The sequence below is a fragment of the Panthera pardus genome, unplaced genomic scaffold, assembly GCF_024362965.1.
Source record: "Panthera pardus isolate Hobbes unplaced genomic scaffold, ASM2436296v1 HiC_scaffold_3, whole genome shotgun sequence".
In the NCBI taxonomy this organism is placed as follows: domain Eukaryota; kingdom Metazoa; phylum Chordata; class Mammalia; order Carnivora; family Felidae; genus Panthera; species Panthera pardus.
Window position 1 is genome coordinate 2,686,505 of NW_026526876.1, and position 20,385 is coordinate 2,706,889.

General features: G+C 37.6%; 1 protein-coding gene across 1 annotated transcript in view; it reads right to left on the minus strand.

Annotated features, from left to right (window-relative positions):
• AKAP10 (A-kinase anchoring protein 10) overlaps positions 1-20,385 on the minus strand; it is a 77,989-nt gene that overhangs the window by 34,991 nt on the left and 22,613 nt on the right. The window contains exon 5 of the mRNA XM_019413334.2: positions 336-434. Coding sequence (XP_019268879.2) covers positions 336-434 — 99 coding nt within the window. The remainder of the gene's footprint in view (positions 1-335; positions 435-20,385) is intronic.

The following is a 20,385-nucleotide window of genomic DNA, read 5'->3' on the forward strand; positions in this document are numbered from 1 at the left end:
ATAAAATAATAACTGTATTTATATTACAGGTTTTTAGAAGGTTAGAGTTTATCCACAGAAAGTGCTTATAATGCTGTCTGGGACACAGTAAGAATTCAACATTTTTGAGTGCCACTATTGTTTTTGCTGCTGCTGTTATTTGAGCCAAAGTCTAAGAATTTACATCTGACATATGAAGAGAAAATTTTTAAGTGAGCTACAGTTGATATACTAAAGTACTCTGAACACAGACTAAGAAGGGATATGTTGACTTCCATTTTCATAAAAGATTCTCTTAAGTAATAACCAAAAACAGGCATTATTTTTTTTTTGCCATAGCTTCAAGCACTGCTTACCTATGATGTCATTTCTCATTGCTTCTGTAATCGGTATTGGTTTAGCAGCATCTGGAGATATGTATTTGGTAAAAGTATTCACTGCATCTTGTTCTATGCCTGCAAGGGAAGAAGGGGACAACTTCAAAATTCAAAGCACACTTGGACCAGTAATGGGCTACAATCATGAACAGCAGGGCTGTTTGTTGTATGCCCAAGCGTGTGCGTGCACACACACAAATACATCCACATTTATTACAAATATAAATATATAAAAAAATATGCACGGGAGAAAACAATGTTGCTTCTTAACCATTTGGTTTGTGGAACAGAGAAGTTACGCCTGAATTCCTCCCCCTATTCCTCCTCTAAACTAACCAACTGCTCCTTTTTTTTTTTTTTTTTTCAACTTTTTTTTTTTTTTTTTTTGGGACAGAGAGAGACAGAGCATGAACGGGGAAGGGGCAGAGAGAGAGGGAGACACAGAATCGGAAACAGGCTCCAGGCTCCGAGCCATCAGCCCAGAGCCTGACGCGGGGCTCGAACTCACAGACCGCGAGATCGTGACCTGGCTGAAGTCGGACGCTTAACTGACTGCGCCACCCAGGCGCCCCTAACCAACTGCTCCTTAACAGCAATTATTTATGCATGTCCTCTTTCCATGTCTCTTCTCCAAAATCTCAACTTAAGGGACTTGCTCAGCAATGTTAACAGCAGGAACTGCAAAATTATTTATAAACCTGCACTTAAAATATTTTACAAAATGATTTCAGGTTTATGAATACCTTCATTCGACTTTCAACAACCCTAGAAGGTTAAAACAACAGATCTCAAACTTTTTAGTCTCAGGACTTCTTTGCAACCTTAAGTTAAATTGAAGAACCTAAAGAGCTTTTGTTAATGTGAGTTTTATCTACAGGTATTAACATATGAGAAATAAAAAATAAGAAAATTATTGATTCAGTTAAAATTAACAATATTAAATCTGTTGTAAGTTAACATAAACAATATTTTTTATGTGAAAAAAAAAAAAAAAAAAAAAAGGTTTTCCAAACTGAAAAAATTAGTGAGAAAAGGGCTTTGTTTTACATTTTGCCACGCTCTTTGTCTTGATAGCAAACTGCTGGATTTTCATGATCTGCCTTGGCATTCAATCTGCCGTACTATTCTGTGTTGGCTGAAGTATATTCTAATGTGCTGGTGCGTGTACACACACACTGTTCATTCTGGTTCTGGCACAGAGCTTCTAAAAGCAACCCCTAGAATTTCCCAAGCAGCAGGGGTGAGAGGAGCATATTTTGTTATTCATAATGAGCCCCTTTCAACCACAGGAGTGTTTATGGTAATGAGGTGACTTGCAGAATGGGGCAGGTTGCCAGAGGAACAAACTGTGTGATTACAGAACTAGAATTTTCAGCCCCGCTCCCCAACCTCCAGGGAGGGTAGAGGGGCTGGGGATCATCAAGTTAATCACCAATGGCCAATAATTTAATCAATTATGCCCATGTTGTAGAACCATGAAAACCCTAAATGAAGTGGTTCAGAGCTTCCAGGTTGGTGAATGCATCTATGTGCTGGGAGGGTGGCACACTCCCAACCCCTCAGAGACAAAGACTTTGTACTTGGGATCTTCTTGACCTTGCCCTATACACCTCTTCATTTGGTGGTTTGCATGCTTTATGATGTACTTTATTATTATTTGTTAAGTTTATTTATTTTGAGAGAGAGACAGAGAGCAAGCAGGGGAGGGGTAGAGAGAGAAGGAGAGAAAGAATCCCAGGCTGGCTCCATGCTGTCAGCCTGGAGCCCAACGTGGGGCTCAAACTCACAAACCATGAGATCATGACCTGAGCTGAAACCAAAGGTCAGACGCCTAACCAACTGAGCCACCCAGGCACCCCTTGATGTACTTTAAAATAAACCAATAAATGTAAATAAAATGTTTCCCAAAGTTCTGTGAGCTATCACAAGAGATTACAGAACCTGAGGAGAGGCTGTGGAAATCCCAGATTTATAGCTGGTTGGCCAGAAGTACAGGTGACAAATGTACTTGGGACTTGCGACTGGCATCTGAAGTGGGAGGCAATCTTGTGGAACAGCACCCTTAACCTGTGAGGTCTGCGCTAACTCTGGGTAGTTATGGCCAGAATGAATTGAACAGTAGGACCCCCAGTTACTGACCACAGAGAGAACTGGAGAAGTGCTTGGTGTGGAAAGCCCACATGTTTGGTGTCACAAGTATTGTGAATAGAGAAATGGGTTTCCTTTTACCTATATTAAGAAACTCTTGCCTCAGACAGGCAGAGATGGGAAAAGGAGTATTTTAATAGCTGTGTGAGATCACTGTGGATAAATTCTTCTTTGATACTACACCCAAATGTGGCAGTGGTAGTTTCTTAACGGTAAGTTAGAATGGTAGAAGTGCAAACCCTAGCAGTGAACTTGTCTGTTATATTAAAATCCAATGGTGTATCTCCCATGTTAGGAGACCTTTTACTCATGATTTTATTACATCATATATACATATTTTTAAATTTTTTAAATGCTTATTTATTAATTTTTGAGACAGAGCGAGACAGCAGGGCAGGGGCAGAGAGATAGGGAGACAGAGAATCCCAAGCAGGCTCCACACTGTCAGCACAGAGCCCAATGTGGGCGGGGCTCAATCTCACAAACCGTGAGATCATGATACGAGCCTAAGTCAAGATTAAGTTGGATGCTTAGCCAACTGAGCCACCCAGGTGCCCCAACGTAAATTTTTTGGAATATTTAGGAAAATATTGGTTCACTGACTTATGTAGACCTTCCAAATGTTGATGCCCTGCATCATATAGTATAAAAAAAGAAATCACATCATTAATATCACAAACATCTTATCAGAACACTCTTTAAAGCTGTCAAAGCATAGGGTGGTGAATATGAGTTTTCCAAAATTCTAATTTTCATTGAAAAGCTCAAACTTTACCCACGGGCAAATACTGTCAGCTGTTTTCCGTGAAATGTCAAACTTAATTCATTCATTTCCAAGAAAACATCTGGCAAATACCCAAGTCTGTAACCATAGTCATTCTTTAGAGTAAAATGGTATTCCATTAAATAAGCAGCTAATTGAGCTCACAAAAACAAAGCCATACACCCATGTTGTGATGGGCTCTAGGTTTTGTACAGAAGTGCACACCTGAAACTAATACTACACTGTAAGTTAACGAACTGGACTTTAAATAAAAACTTAAAAATAAAATAAAAACATTTACATCTTAAAAAATACATGCACCCAAGAGTTTAGATTTAATAAAGTTAATTATCTACTTCCTCAAAGACATCTTTCAGCAAAAGCGGCACTTAGTTTTACTGGGAGTATGTAGCAGCACAAAATGACGATTTGTACAATCTGGCCCAAGGCCAGCAGGTTTTCCCACAATTGCCTTTGCACCATCACTACAAAGGTCAACACAGTGAAAAGGACAAATAGCATCTCAGAATTACTGTGGAAACAGTTTGGGCTACATGCAACCTGTTGAAAAATTCTCGGGGACTCTATGGGTGTGCAAACCATACTTTGAGAACCCCTGGGTTAACAGAATACATTTTTTTTTAACAATAGATTATTATTCCTATTTTTACAGGAAAAAAAAACCTTATGTACAAAAATTTTAAATGACTTATTTGAGTTAAGAAAGTGCTGGGGTGAGGGTGGGGCCAGGGAGAAGCAAAAACAGTTTTTGTATGTGATTGAAGTTATCAGCTTAAAATAGATTGCTATAAGATCTTTTATGTAAGTCCTATGGTGACCACAATAAAAATATCTACAGAAGATATGCAAAAGAATGAGAAAGAAATCTTAAGTGTGTCACTACATAAAAACAAGGAAACACAAAGGAAGACAGCAAGAAATGAAAAGAGGGAAAAAACCTAAAAGCCGCTCACAAAAACAAGACAAAATGGCAACAGTAAACCCTACCCTATCAATAATTACTTTAAATGCACATGGATTAAATTCCCCAAAGACAAAGGCTGAATTTTTTTTTTTTTAAATAATAAAGATCCCACTACATGCTGCCTACAAGAGACTCACTTTAAATTTTAGTTTTGAGAGAGAGACAGACAGAGAGACAGAGCATGAGCAGGGGAGGGGCAAAAAGAGGGAGACAGAACCAAAGCAGACTCTTGGCTCTGAGCTGTGAGTACAGAACCCGAAGGGGTGCTCGAGCTCACGGTTCGTGAGATCATGACCTGGGCCGAATTCAGACGCTTTACCGACTAAGCCACCCAGGCACCCCAAGAGACTCACTTTAGATTTAAGGACACACATAGGCTCAAAGTGAAGGGACGGAAAAGATACTCCATGCAAATAGTAACCAGAAGACAGCAGGAGGAAGGGGACTAACCTTATACCAGACAAAAATAGACTTTATGCCAAAAACTGTCATAAGAGACAATGATAAAAGGGTCAATCCACCTAGAAGATATAACAATTATAAACACATCTCTGTATTTATTCTGATGTACCTAACATGAGAGCATCTAAATATTAAATCAACCACTGACAGAAGTGAAGGAAGAAATAAACACTAATACAATAATAGAAGATGTCAATACCACATTTTCAAAAATAGATACAGAATATCCAGACAGAAAACCGGAAGGAAACAGAGGACTCAAACACCACCACAGACCAAAAGGACCTAACAGACATACACAGAACATTCCACCTTACAGCAGCAGAAGGGAATACACACTCTTCCTAACACATTCAGATCATTCTCTAGGACAGATTACATGTTAAGTCAAAAACAGGTTTTAGATTTAAGACAGAAATCATAACAAGTATCTTTTCCAACAGCAATGGAATAAACCCAGAAATCAAAAGCAAAAAGAAAACTGGAAAATTCAGAAATATGTGGAAATTAAACAATATATACTCTTGAACAATGAATGAGTTGAAAAATACATCAGGAAATTTAAAAAATATCTGGAGACAGGGGTACCTGGCTGACTCAGTCAGTAGAGCATGCAACTTTTGAAGTTGGGATGGTGAGTTCAAGCCTCACACTGGGCATATAACCTACTTAAAAAAAAAAAAAAAAAAAAAAAAAATCCTGAGACAAATGAAAACACAACATACTAAAATGGGATGCAGTAAAACCAGTATCCAGAGGGACATTTATAACTATAAATGCTTACATTAAGAAAGTAGAAAGATGTCAAAGAACATCTTTACAGAACTTTACAGAAGAAACTAGAAATAACAAATTAAGCCCAAAGTTAGAAGGAAGGAATAACAATTAGAGCAAAAATAAGTAAAATACAGAATAGATAAACAATAGAAAAATCAAGAAAAGAGTTGTTTTTTAAATATTTTTATTAAAATAATTTTTTTAAACATGTATTTATTATTGAGAGACAGAGACAGAGCATGAGCACGGGAGTGGCAGAGAAAGAGGGAGACACAGAATCTAAAGCAGGCTCCAGGCTCCAGCTGCCAGCACAGAGCCCGACGTGGGGCTCGAACTCGCAAACTGTGAGATCACGACCCAAGCCGGAAGCTGGGACGCTTAACCGACTGAGCCACCCAGGTGCCCCAAAGAGTTGGTTTTTTAAAAAGATCAACCAAATTGACCAACTTTTAGCAGACCAAAATAAAAAGACAACTCAAATAAATAAAATAAAAAAGGAGATATAACAACTCATGCCACAGAGATAAAAGTTTTAAGACACTATTATGAACAATTATATACCAACAAACTAGATATATGCCAACAATCTAGAAGACACAGGTAAACTTCTAGAAATATACAACCTACTAACACTGAATCATCAAGAAACAGAAATTGAACACATCTATAATTTGTGAGGAGACTAAATCAGTAACCAAAACTCTTCCAACAAAGAAAATCCCAGGAGAAAATGGCTTCACTGGTGAATTCTACCAAACATTTAAAGAACTAACACTAATCCTTTTCAAACTCTTTCCAAAAAAATTAAAAAAGAAAGAACATTTCCAAACTCATTTTATGAGGCCAGCATTACCCTAATACCAAAACCAAAGACACCATAAGAAAACTACAGAACAATATCCCTGATGAACACAAATGCAAAAACCCTCAACAAAATACTAGCAAACAGAATTCAACAGTACATTAAAGCATCACACACTATGACCAAGTGGAATTCATCCCTGGAGTACAAGGACAGTTCAACATATAGAAATCAATTCTAGTGACACAACACTTCAATAAACTGAAGGATAAACATCATGTGACCTACTCAATAGATGCAGAAGAAGCATTTAACAAAATTCAACACTTTCATGATTTAAAAGTTTCAACACACTAGGAACAAAAAAAAAAAAGGAAATGATCTCAATATAATAAAGGCCACACATGAAAAATTCACAGCTAATATCATACTCAGTTGTGGAAAACTGAAAGCTTCTCCTCTAATATCAGCAACAAGGCAAGGATGCCCACTTTTCACACCTCTATTCAACATAGTATTAGAAATCTAACCAAGGTTATTGGGATAGGGGGAAAACAAAGGGCCTCCAAATTGGAAAGAATGAAGTTAAATACCTCTATTTGCAGATGACTTAATGTTACATGTAGAAAACCCTGAGGCGCCTGGGTGGCTCAGTGGGTTAAGCATCTGACTCTTGATTTCGGCTCAGGTCATGATCTCACAATTCATGAGTTCAAGTCCCACATTGGGCTGTGTGCTGACAGTGCAGAGCCTACTTGGGATCCCCTATCTCCCTCTCTCTCTGCCCCTCTTCTGCTTGTGCTCTCGTTCTCTCTCTCTCTCAAAATAAATAAACTTAAAAAAAAAAAAGACACAAAAATTAGAAAAAAAACCTGACAGATTTAATTCAGAGTTATAGGATACAAAAATCAACATGCAAAAATTAGTTGCATTTCAGGGTGCTTGGGTGGCTCAGCTGGTTAAATGTCCAACTTCGGCTCAAGTCATGATCTCATGGTTCACAGGTTCTAGCCCTGTGTCAGGCTCTGTGCAGACAGCTCAGAACCTGAAACCTGCTTCAGATTCTGTGTCTCCCTCTCTCCTGACCCTCCCCTGCTTGTGTTCTGTCTCTCATTCTCTCTAAAATAAGTAAAAACTAATTTTAAAAAATTAAAAAAAAATTAGTTGCATTTCTGTATACTAACAACAAACTATCGTATCCAAAAAGGAAATTAAGCGAATAATCCCACTTACAATAGCATCACGAAGAATAAAATACTTAGGAATAAATTTAACCAAGGAAGTGAAAGATCCATACACTTATAACTGTAACACACTGCTGAAAGAAATTCAAGAGGACACAAATAAATGGAAAATCATCTTGATTTCATGCAACGGAAGCCTTAATATTGTTAAGATGTCACTACCCAAAAATGATCAACAGACTCAACTCAATTCCTATCAACATCTCAAAGGTATTTTTTCAGAAATAGAAAAAACAATCCTAAAATTCATAAAGAACTACAAAGGACCTGAATAGCCAAAAACAACCTTGAGTCAAAAGAACAAAGCTAAAGGCATCACACGTCCTGATTTCAAAATATATTATGAAGCTACAATAATGAAAACAGTATGGTACTGACATAGAGACAGACATACAGATCAAGAGAACAGAACCACAATGAGATACCATCTCATACATGTGAGGATGACCATAATAATAACAAAAAGAAAACACAACACGTTAACAAATGTTGGTGAGATGTGAAGGAATTGGGAGAACTGGAGTCCACATATACTGTTGGTGGGAATGTAAAATGGTGTAGTTACTATGGAAAACAGTATGGAGCATCCTCAAAAAATTAAAAACTGAACTCTTTTATGATCCAGCAATGCCACTTCTGGGTATTTATCTAAAAAAATTGAAATCAGGATCTTGAAGAGATATTTGTACTCCCATGTCATTGCAGGATTATTCACAATTGCCAAGACATAAAAACAACCAAAGGTTCACGGATGGATAAATGTATAAACAAAATGTGGTATATACATTCAATGGAAGACTGTTCAGCCATAAAAAAAAAAAAAAAAAAAAAAAAAAAGGAAAATCTAACTTATGTAACAACATAAATGAACCTTAAAGGCATAATGCTAAATAAAGTAAGTCAGTCACAGAAGGACAAATACTGCAAGATCCCACTTATATGTGGTATCTAATATAGTCAAACTCAGAGAAGCGGAAAATAGAACTGTAGCTGTTAGAAGCTGGAAGGGGAGAAATAGAGAGTTGTGATTAACAGGTATAAAGTTTCAGTTACCCAAGGTGAATACGTTCTGGAGATCTGCTATACGCCATTGTATGTATAGTTAAAAATATTGTACTGTACACTTAAGAATTTGTTAAGAGGGTAGAGTTCATGGATCTCGTTTACAACAGAGAAAGATAAAAGAATTCATGGAAAAAAGAGAAAGTCCCAGAGTTAGGACAAAAGTTCAGGTATGACTCATGATCAGTACTGTCTCTAATGTAGAGAGCTATAAAAAGGTACATTTTGGGGAAGGGAAGTTGTGCTTGTTTTTTCTCTACATTAATTAATTAATCCTCTCTACACCCAGGGCCTTGAAGAAAGGTATCAATTGTGAAGATTCAGGGGGACTGTTTTGCCTTTAACCAGATCTAACATAATCCAAGCTAATTCCACTCTCTCAACAGATGTTTATTGTATAGCCACTATGAGCAAATTATTAATCAGAACAAAGACACTAGTTCTGAAGCAAATGCCTATCAAAAACCTAAAAATCAGAACCTGTGTTGTTTCTCAGTTTTTGCTTTTCCACCAACTAAAAACAGCTGCCAATCCCAGACAAATACTGTAAGATGTTGTACAGACGTTAATGCACATTTTTGAGGGGATTAAAATTAACTGAAAGAAGTTTTGATACCTTTAAATAAAATATTAACTATATTTCATTTCAGAAACACAGAATGAAGTTACACCCTTCTTTTGGATCAGAAAAATTCAGTTTTAAGAAAAAAAGGACATTAACATATTTTAAACATTTTAATAAATTAATAAATGAAACAGTTTTAACTCAATAAATGCTTGGCTAAGCAAAGATAAATGCTTTGGTTCAATTTCTAAAATACTCTTTTAATAAAAGAACAAAGGAACATAGAAATGCTTAAAACATCTGCTTTTTAAAAAACATACCTTTTAGGAACCCATGAGGGCAGATTACTGGAAGTAAAGAACTTTCCTTCAATTATTTGAATGATGTTCAAAACTCCATTACTCACTTTAGTATTTCACTAAGAAGTTTTCAATTTTTAAAAAAATGGCTATTTATTTTGAGAGATAAAGAGGGAGAGAGACAGCAAGCGCTCAAGCACAGGAGGGGTGGGAGGGTGGGCGTAGAGAGACAATCCCAAGCAGGCTTCACTGTCAGCACAGAGCCAGACTTGAGGTTCGAACCCACAAACTGTGAGATCATAACCTGAGCAGAGATCAAGAATCAGATGCTTAACCAACTGAGCCACCCTGGCACCCTCAGTGTCTACTTAAATGCAAGTACAAAACACCAGTATATTCTAAAGAAGTTACTCGGAAGAAATTACACGTCAATTCTGAATTCTTAGTATCATCAATCTTTAGTTATAAAAGCAATAGGCCATTACAAATTCCTTTACGGTCACCTTGTGAAGCTCAAGAAGTTTTAATACAATGAAAATGATTACAACAGAAACCTTAGAGGCAGGCGTTAGACCATCATCTTCTTAATATATTTGCGTTTTAAGGGGAAAACAGAAAATCTATATAGGATACTCATTCTTTGATTTGCTCTGAAATCCTAAGGACTGGCTCAAGATGAAATAAGCACACCTCACCCACCCCACAGAATGCAGCTAAAAACACCAGACAAATGTATCTGAAGACCTGGAAATGGTAGCAGGCAGACAGAAAGGAAACCAGGACTCAAAGTGCCACCAGAGCAGAGCCAAGTGTCCCACTTTGTTTCTCCAGTATCTCCTGGCCTGGACTCAAAAGCTGAAACTGCACAAGGATGCACAAAGAAAAAGCTCCCGAGAAGCCCTCTATTTCTGGTCTAAGGAGCAGGAAGGGGTTTCATATGGATAGCAGAGAGTGAGGGAAATCTCCTGGGCTTTCTTTCACTCCAGTCTCCATCCCCAGGCAATGGCAGCAGCACTCAGGCAGGCTCCAAAAGCTCTCCAAACTCTGTCCTTTGACAGAAACCGTAGTCCCAGTAAGAAGAGGAGAATCCCTATTTCTTTTATCCACTGTCCTCTGGCTGCTTGGCCACAGAAGCTGACATAGTGGTAGAAAGTGAAGCCCCAACTTTCTAGCCAAACAACCAGGAAGGTAGGGTCCCCTAGGCACCAGAAACTGCTAGGGAAACAGCAGAAAAGAAGAAGGCCTGTGAAAAGCATATCAAGTTGTGTGTGTACTCCTGGGCTCACTCACACATGAACTGGGCATGCATGGACTTGACTGTAACAGCATACCAATGGGTGTGAGAACTAAACTATGACCTTTCCACTGGACAGGTCTCAGACTGGACCCTAGCAGGCATAGATACAAATACAATCCAAAACTGAATGGACTCTAGAACCACAGCCTACAGAATGCTAGTTGGAACGTGGCTGAACCTAACCAGGTGAATTGCTTGCTAAAACAAAAATTCAACATTCTTCACAGGATCTAAACATGACCCAGAATCATGCAAGTCAAACTGTCCTTAATACAATCCAAAATTAACTGCCATACAAAGCCCCAGAAAATCCCATTATCTCACAAGTGAAAAGACAAGCAAGATGATACAGATACACAGATGCTGGAATTATAGAACAAAGATTTTTTTTTTTTTATAACCATGTTCCAAGAAGTAAGGTCAAATACTCTTGAAACAAACAGAAAGACAGCCTCTGCAGAGAAAAAGATTTAAAAAAAAAAAAAAAAAAAAAAAAAAAAAGCACAAGAAGGAAGAGGAGGAGGAACAAATGGAAGGATGAGAGCCAGAAAAAAAAATAACCTAAGGTTAAAATTCACTGGAAAGACTCAAAGCATGATGGAAATGACAGAGGAAAGAATCAGTGAATTCAAAGATATACGAATAGAAAATTTCCAAGCTGAAAAACAGGAAAACAAAAAATTAGACAAAAGCACATAGAGCCTCAAGGATCTGCAGGACAATGACAAACATACAACATTTGGGTCATTAAAATCTCAGAAGAAAGAGAAAGAAGTATGGGGCCAAAAAAAAAAAAAAAAAAAGTGAAAGAACAATCAATGGCTGAAAACATCCTCCTTTGAAAATCAAAAAGCTCAGTGAATCTCAGATGGGATAACCAAACTGCTGAACATTAGAGACAGGGAAAATATCTCGAAAGCAGCCATAAAAAAGATGCTAAATATAAGATAATAATGATTCCAAGACTGCAGATTTCTCCCAGAAACCATGGAGGCCAGAGGCAGCGAAACAGCACTTTTAAAGTGGTGAGAGAAAAGAACTATCAACCTTGAATTCTCTATCAAATGAAAACTCCTTCAAAATAAAGAGACTCTTAGATGGAAAATTACTGAGAAAATTCTCTGACAGCAGTCCTGCTCTAGAAGAAACGCTAGAGGGATCTTTGAGATGCTGGTGAAGTAACAGAAATAACAACTGAACTTCAGGAATGAAGGAACAGCAACAGATATGGCAAATACCAGGCTTACACATAACAGACAATTCTTTTTTTAAGTTCTGTAAGTTGTGTCCAACAGTTGAAAGCCAAATTCCCAACACCGTCTGATGGGATTTTCAACAAAAGTGGATGACACTACACCACATGAGAGGGGAGACAAAGGGACCTACATGGCCCACTTGATGTAATAAAATGATAATTTTAGGGGCACCTGGGTGGCTCAGTTGGTTGAGTGACCAACTTCGGCTCAGGTCATGATCTCACAGTCCGTGGGTTTGAGCCCCGCATCGGGCTCTGTGCTGACAGCTCAGAACCTGGAACTTCCTTCAGATTCTGTGTCTCCCTCTTTCACTGCCCTCTCCCACTCATGCTCTGTCTCTGTCTCTCTCTCTCTCAAAAATGAATAAACATTAAAAAAAAATTTAAGGGGCGCCTGGGTGGCTCAGTCGGTTGAGCGGCCGACTTCGGCTCAGGTCACGATCTCGCCATCCGTGAGTTTGAGCCCCGCATCGGGCTCTGGGCTGATGGCTCAGAGCCTGGAGCCTGCTTCCAATTCTGTGTCTCCCTCTCTCTCTGCCCCTCCCCCGTTCATGCTCTGTCTCTCTGTCTCAAAAATAAATAAACGTTAAAAAAAAAAAAAATTAAAAAAAAAAAAAGATAATTTTACGTGGACTGTGTATGTATGATGGTATGTATACTGCAATCCCTAGAGAAACCACTAAAAACCTATACAAAGAGATATAATGAAGAACTAAATAGATAAATTCTTAAAAAAATTCAAAGAATCCAAAAGAAAAAAGAGAATAGGAAATCCAAGGATGGGAACAAACAGAAAAATAAAATGGGAGACATAAATTCAAACACATTAATAATTACACTTAATATAATTATATATAAGTTAAATTAATAAGTATTGGCAATTATATTTACATATTAAAAGGTAAATAATCACGTTGTAATTAACTACACTTAATATAAAGAACTACACTACAACTTATACTGAAATAAATTTATCAACAAAAAAACAGATTGTCAGAATGGATTAAAAAAAAAAAATGACCCAACTACATGCTATCAAAAGAAACTCACTTTAAAAATGATAAAGGCAAGGGGTGCCTGGGTGGCTCAGTCAGTTGGGCATCCCTTTGGCTCAGGTCAAGATCTCATAGTCTGTGAGTTCAAGCCCCACGTCAGACTCTGCACTGACAGCTCAGAGCCTGGAGCCTACTTCAGATTCTGTCTCCTTCTCTCTCTTACTCTCCCCCACTCACACTCTGTGTCTCTCTCTCTCTCTCTCTCTCTCAAAAATAACATAAAAACATTAAAAAAAAATGATAAAGGCAAGTCAAAAGTAAAGCGAAAGAAAAAGATGTACCATGAACTGCAGTGGCTATATAAGTCAGACAGAAGAGATTTCTGACCTTAGAACAAGTGAAGTCACCACAGATAAAGAGGAACATTACAAAATGGTAGGATCGATTTACCAAGAAGATTCAATGATTCTAAATAGGTACAAACCTAACAATTGAGCCTCAAAATACATGCAAAAACAGAACTGAAAGCACAATTGGAAAAATCCACAACTATGCTCAGAGACTTCAACACGCCTCTCTCAGTAACAGATATAAAAAACATAAAAGTACTGGCAATGATACAGAAAAACTGAACACCATCATCAACCAACTCCATCAAATTGACATTTATAGAAAACTATCAAACAGCAGTATATTCTTTTCATTGTATGTGAGTTATTCACCAAGATAAACCATATCCTAGGCTATTTAAAATTTTCAACAAATTTAGGGGCACTTGGATGGCTCGGTTGAGCGTCCGACTTCGGCTCAGGTCATGATCTCACAGCTCATGAGTTCGAGCCCTGCGTCGGGCTCTGTGCTGACAGCTCAGAGCCTGGAGCCTGCTACGGATTCTGTGTCTCCCTCTCTCTCTGCCCCTCCCCTGATCGTGCTCTGTCTCTGTCTCTCTCTCTCAAAATAAACATTAAAAAATGTTTTAATAAAAAAATTTTTAACAAATTTAAAAGAATTGAAATCACTCAAAGTATGTTTTCTAACCATGATATAATTACACGGGAAGTCAGTAACAAAAAGATCACAGATAAAATTCTTCAAACACCTGAAAATTAAACAACATATTTCTAAATAATCATGGGCAAAAGAGTTAAGACTCCAGGGAAATTAGGCATTTTATTTTTATTTAATTCAAAGTATCAGAATTTGTGGGGTGTAGATAAAACAGTGATAGGAAGGAAATTTATAGCATTACATGCTTCTCTTAAAATACAAAGGTCTCTGGGTGGCCTGGGTGGCTCAGTCGGTTAAGTGTCTGACTCTTGATTTCCACCCAGGTCATGATCCCAGAGTTGTGGGATCAAGCCCCGCCATAGGGCTCTGTACTGACAGCGCAGAGCCTGTTTGGGATTCTCTCTCTCCCTCTCTCTCTCTGCCCCCTCCTGCTTGCATGCCCATGCATGTGAGCAAGCTCTCTCTTTCTCAAAATAAAGAAATAAGCTTAAAAAAAAAAAAAAAAAAAGGTCTCTTGGGGCACCTGGCTGGCTCAGTCACTAGAGTATGCGACTCTTGATATCAGTCAGGGTTATGAGTTTGAGCCCCACATTGGGAGCAGAGATTACTTAAAAAAATAAAATCTCTCAAAAAATTTAAAAAAAAAAGGTCTCAAATAAACGATATAAGTTTCTATCTTAAGAAATGAGAAAAAGTAAATCTAAAGCAAGCATGAGAAGGGGCTCCTGGGTGGCTCAGTTGGTGGGGCAACTGACTTTGGCTCAGGTCATGATCTCACGGTTTGTGAGTTTGAGCCCCGCATGGAGCTCTGTGCTGACAGCTCAGAGCCTGGAGCTACTTCAGATTCTGTGTCTTCCTCTCTCTCCACACCTCCCTCACTTGTGCTCTCTCTCTCTCAAAAATAAACATTAAAAAAAATTTAAAGCAAGCAGGAGGAAAGAATTAACACATAGCAGAAAAATCCATAAAATTGAAAAGAGAAAAACAGATAAAAAAAATCAACTGTAAATCAAAAGCTGGTTCTTTTAAAAAGACGGATTAAACCCCTATGTATGCTGGCAAAGAAGAAAGAAGACACAATTACCAATATCAGCAATGAAAAAGGGGTATTACTACAGACTTGAGACTAAAAAAGAAAGGGAATCCTAGATAATTACATGCCCATAAATTCAATAATTTAATGAAAATAACAATTCCTTCAAAGCTGCAAAGTACTAACATTCCCTCAAGAAGAAATAGATAACCTGAATAGTCCTAGATCTATTAAAGAAACAGAATTTATAGGTTGAAACACTCTGAAAAAACACACAAAAAAACCCCAACAATTCTACATGATCTTTTCCAGAAAACAGAAGTGGTGGGAAAACGTCCCAACTCATTCTTGGGGGCCAACATTACATTGATACTAAAATCAGACAAAAGCAGTACAAGAAAACTACAGCCCAAATCCATCATAAACGTAAATGCAAAAACGACCAACAAAATTTAGAAAATCAAATCTAGCAACATACAAGAATAAAACACACCACACAACCAAATGGCACTAAACCTGGGAATGCAAGGTTATTCAAACTTTCAAAAATCAATCAATATAACCCATCACATTAACAGACAAAGAAAGGAAAACTACATGGTCGTATCAAACGACACAGACAAAACATGTGACAATTCAACACCATTCATGATTCAAACAACTCTCAAGAAACCACTAAGAGAAGCAGACTTCCATCAACCTATAAAGAGCCTTTATAAAAAACTCATGGTTAACCTCATACTTCATGGTGAAAGACTAAATGCTTTCCCTCCAAGATCAGGAACAAGAATATTCATTCTCACCACTCCTAATCAACACAATACAGCAAGTCCTAGCTTAGTGCAATAAGGCAACGGGAAAAGAAAAAAAAAAATCAGAAAGCAAGAAGTAACTGTCCTTATTCACAAACAACATTAATGTAGAAAATCCCAAGTAATCTACAGAAAAACTACTAGAAGTAGTGAGTTTCATAAGGTCGCAGAACAGGTTAACATATAAAAGTCAATCATATTTCTATATACTAGCAATACAAAATTAGAAACAAAAATTTTTAAAATAGCATTCACGGGGCACCTGGGTGGCTCAGTCAATTGAGTATCCGACTTCAGCTCAGGTCATGATCTAATGGTTCATGAGTTCAAGCCCTGCATTTGGCTATCTGCTGTCAGCACAGAGCCCACTTCAGATCCTCTGTCTTTCTCTCTGCCCCTACCCCACTCACACTCTCTCAAAAATAAATAAAAACATTAAAAACAAAATTGCACTCACAATAGCACCACAAAGAAATACTTAGATATGTTTTAAAAAATATATGAAGGATGTGCACACTGAGGACTACATATTGCTGATAAATAAATAAGACACCTAGGTAAATAAAAACATCCTCCATGTTCGTGTATTCTAAGACTTGATACAGTTAAGATGTAAATTCTCATCAAACTGACCTAAGGATTGAATGCAATTCCAATAAAAACTCCATCAGGATTTCTTTTCTTTTCTTTAATGTTTATTTATTTTTGAGAGGGGGTAGGAGAGACAGAGTGCAAGTGCGGGAGGGGCAGAGAGTGAGGGAGACACAGAATCCGAAGTAGGCTCCAGGCTCTGAGTTGTCAGCACAGAGACCCACACGGGGCTTGAACCCACCAACTGTGAGATCATGATCTGTGGAAAGCTGGATGCTTAACCGACTGAGTCACCCAGGCACCCCTACCAGGATTTCTTATAGATATAGACAAGATTGTGCTAAAGACTATATTTAGGGGAAAAAAACCAAAAAAACTAGAATAGACAGAACAATTCTGAAAAAGAAAAAACAAACTTGGAGACCTCATACTATCTAGTTTTAAGACTTACTGTAAAGCTACAGTAATGAAGACAGTGGATACTGATTGGTGAAGGAATAGACACATGTATCAATGGAACAGAACAGAGTCCATAAATAGACCTACAGAAATATGGCTAAGGTACAAGGGCAAGTCAATACAGTAAGGGTAGTCTTTTCAATTAGTGGTGCTGAAACAACACCATATTCATATGCAAAAATAAAAAACAATACAAAAATATTTGACCACCTCTTACATCTTAGACAATATGAACTCAAAATAGACCATATATCTAACTGTGAAGGATGAAATCACAGTACTTTTAGAAGAACACACAAGAGAAAATCTTCATGACCGTTAATTAGGCAAAGAGTTCTCAGGGTATGACTCCAAAAACACAATCCATAAAAGAAAAAAGTCACTAAATTAATCAAAAAGTCCTCTTGTTCTGTGAAAGACACTATTAAGAGAATGAAAAGTCAAGCTATCAACTAGGAGAAAACATTTGAAATCACATAGCCAAAACAGTTTTATACCCAGAACACACACACACACACAAAACCTCTCAAAATTCAATGTCAGTAAAACAGACAATCCAAGAAAATATGGGAGTATGTTGCTGGTGGATATGCAAAATGGTACAGCCACTCTACAAAACAGTCGGACAGTTTTTTATATAATTAAACATATACCATATAATTCAGCAAACTTACCACTTGGTATTTGCCCTAGAGAAATAAAAACTTTTGTCCACACAAAAAAACGTATACATGCACAAATGTTTATAGCAGTTTTATTCATAATCATTAACAACTGGAAACAATCCAGACGTCCTTAAACTGGTGAATGGATAGTACATCCATACAATGAATATTACTTAGCAATAAAAAGCTATGAACATCTTGACAGAACATGGGTAAATTTCAAGCCATTATGCTAAGTCAAAGAAGCCTATCTCAAAGGCTACATATTTTAAAAATTCATTTGTATGGCACTCCAGAAAAGGCAAAACTACAGAGTCAGATAGATCAGTGGTTGCTAAATGATGTGACAGAGGAGGGTTTAAACACAAAGGTGACAGAACTATTCTTATCCTGTGAGGACAGTTACAGAACCTATGCATGTGTTAAAATTCATACAAATATACATCAAAAGAGATCAAATCTATTGCACTAAAATTTTTTAAACTAATGAAAAATGAAAAAACAAGTACTCTTTTAATAACTCCACTATTTCTTTCTCTTTTTTTTTTAACATTTATTTATTTTTGAGAGAGTGTAAGAGCGTGCGTGCAGGGGAGGGACACAGAGAGGGAAACACAGAATCGAAAGCAGGCTCCAGGATCCGAGCTGTCAGTACAGAACCTGACATGGGGCTCGAACTCACAAACCATGAGATTGTGACCTGAGCTGAAGTCAGATGCTTAACCGACTGAACCACCTAGGCGCCCCATCCTCCACTATTTCTATGTTTTATTGAAATAAACTACCACCAAACCAAAAGGCTTCCAAAAAAAAAAAAAAAGAAAGAAAAAAAGAAAAGGAAGTGTATTACAATTAAACAGACTTCCATTTCCAGAAACAGGCCAGACTAGATGTTTAAAAAAATTCTTCGCAATACTAAATTTCCCCAAGATGCTTTTTAAAAGTATATCAGAGTTCGTGGTAAAGCAAGGGAAACAGTGAGAGGAAGAAAACAAGGACAAGCAATTCCTTAATCTGAAAACTGTGGGGCCAGTAATATTTTAGAATTCAGAATCTGGGCAGTTTTTATAGAGGTAATGCACTGTGTTTATAGAAACCAGGTTAATCCTCTAGCAGCATGTGGGACAACACCACATAATCAAACACATCTACGTTTCTGCAGTAAGTTCATACCAGTCCAGGTCAAGTTTCGTCCTTTTAAAAAATAACCTGGGATAGTCAAAGCTTTCTGGATTTCTAAATTGCAGATGAAGAACTGTGGAGCTGCAGGAGCCAGTGCAAATCAAGATGGGCATAAGTACAGAGGGGAAGGGCATTCACCTGGGAAAACCACCAATGTCAAGAGACTTAAGTGTGCCTTTCCTTTCTTTTTTTTTTTTTTACGTTTATTTATTTTTGAGACAGAGAGAGACAGAGCATGAACGGGGGAGGGGCAGAGAGAGAGGGAGACACAGAATCGGAAGCAAGCTCCAGGCTCCGAGCCATCAGCCCAGAGCCATCAGCCCAGAGCCCGACGCGGGGCTCGAACTCACGGACCGCGAGATCGTGACCCGAGCTGAAGTCGGACGCTCAACCGACTGAGCCACCCAGGCGCCCCAAGTGTGCCTTTTCAAGAGCAGTTGCCCAGGACCCAAATAGGGTAGAATTTGGGTTTTAAGTGGTAGAAATTTTAGTTTTAAGTGGTCACTAAAACTAATGGATGGTACTGAAGCTGGCCCCAGATGCAGGACAAATGCAAATGCAGACATACTCTGAAATAAGCCCATTTAAACAGATTTCTCAAACAATTCCCACAGATAAAAATCCAAAAACCTATGTTCACAGTCAAAACCACTAAAATCACAAGCTACCAAGAGTGTAAATCTGAAGAAACAGACAAATACTGAATCAGATCCACAAAAACTACAGCTATTGGAATTATCAGATGATGAATATATATTTAATAAATTTAAATAGAAAATGGGCTCAAGAGTGGGATGAAGGGATAAAGGAAGAAGAAACTAAAAAATGATGAGGCAAATTTGAATTGTAAAATTTTTTTCTAGAAATAAAAAATTCAGTTAACTTTTAAATAAGAATAACATTAAAAAATTATTCAACAGCAGATCAGACAGACCCATATTGAGACAATCAATGAACTAAATAAAAAACAGATCTGAAGAAAACACCACCAATGTGGAAAAGTTACCTACTATAGATTTCAACTCTAGGATATTCTGGAAAAGGCAAAACTATGGAGACAGTAAAAAGATTAGTGGTTGTCAGGGATAAGCAGGTAGGAAGAGATGAATAGACAGAGTACGGAGGATTTTTTAGGACAGTGAAAATACTCTAACACCATAAATGATGGATACATGTCATTATACATTTGTCCAAACCTGTAAGAATGAACAACACCAAAAGTGAACCCTAATGTAAACTATGGACTTTGAGTGACTATAAGGTATCCAGGTAGGTTCATCAACTGCAATAAATGTTCCACTCTGGTGGGGGACGTGGATGATGGGAGAGGCCTCTGTATGTATGTGTGGGGCAAGGGTATATGGGAAATCTCTGTACCTTCCCCTCCATTTTGCTGTGAACCTTAAACTGCTCAGAAAAAATGAAGTCTTACTAGAGGGGGAAAAAAAAAAAGAAAAAGCAAACAAAGAAAAGCCAAGAAAGAAATCACCTAGCCCTGTAAGAAACAAAGAACAGATAAGATAAAAAAAAAGAGGAAAAACTTGGAGGCTGTCTAATCAGAATTCTAGAAGGTAATAACTGAAAAATTCAGAGGGTGTAACTCCCAAATGGACAGAGAAGAAATC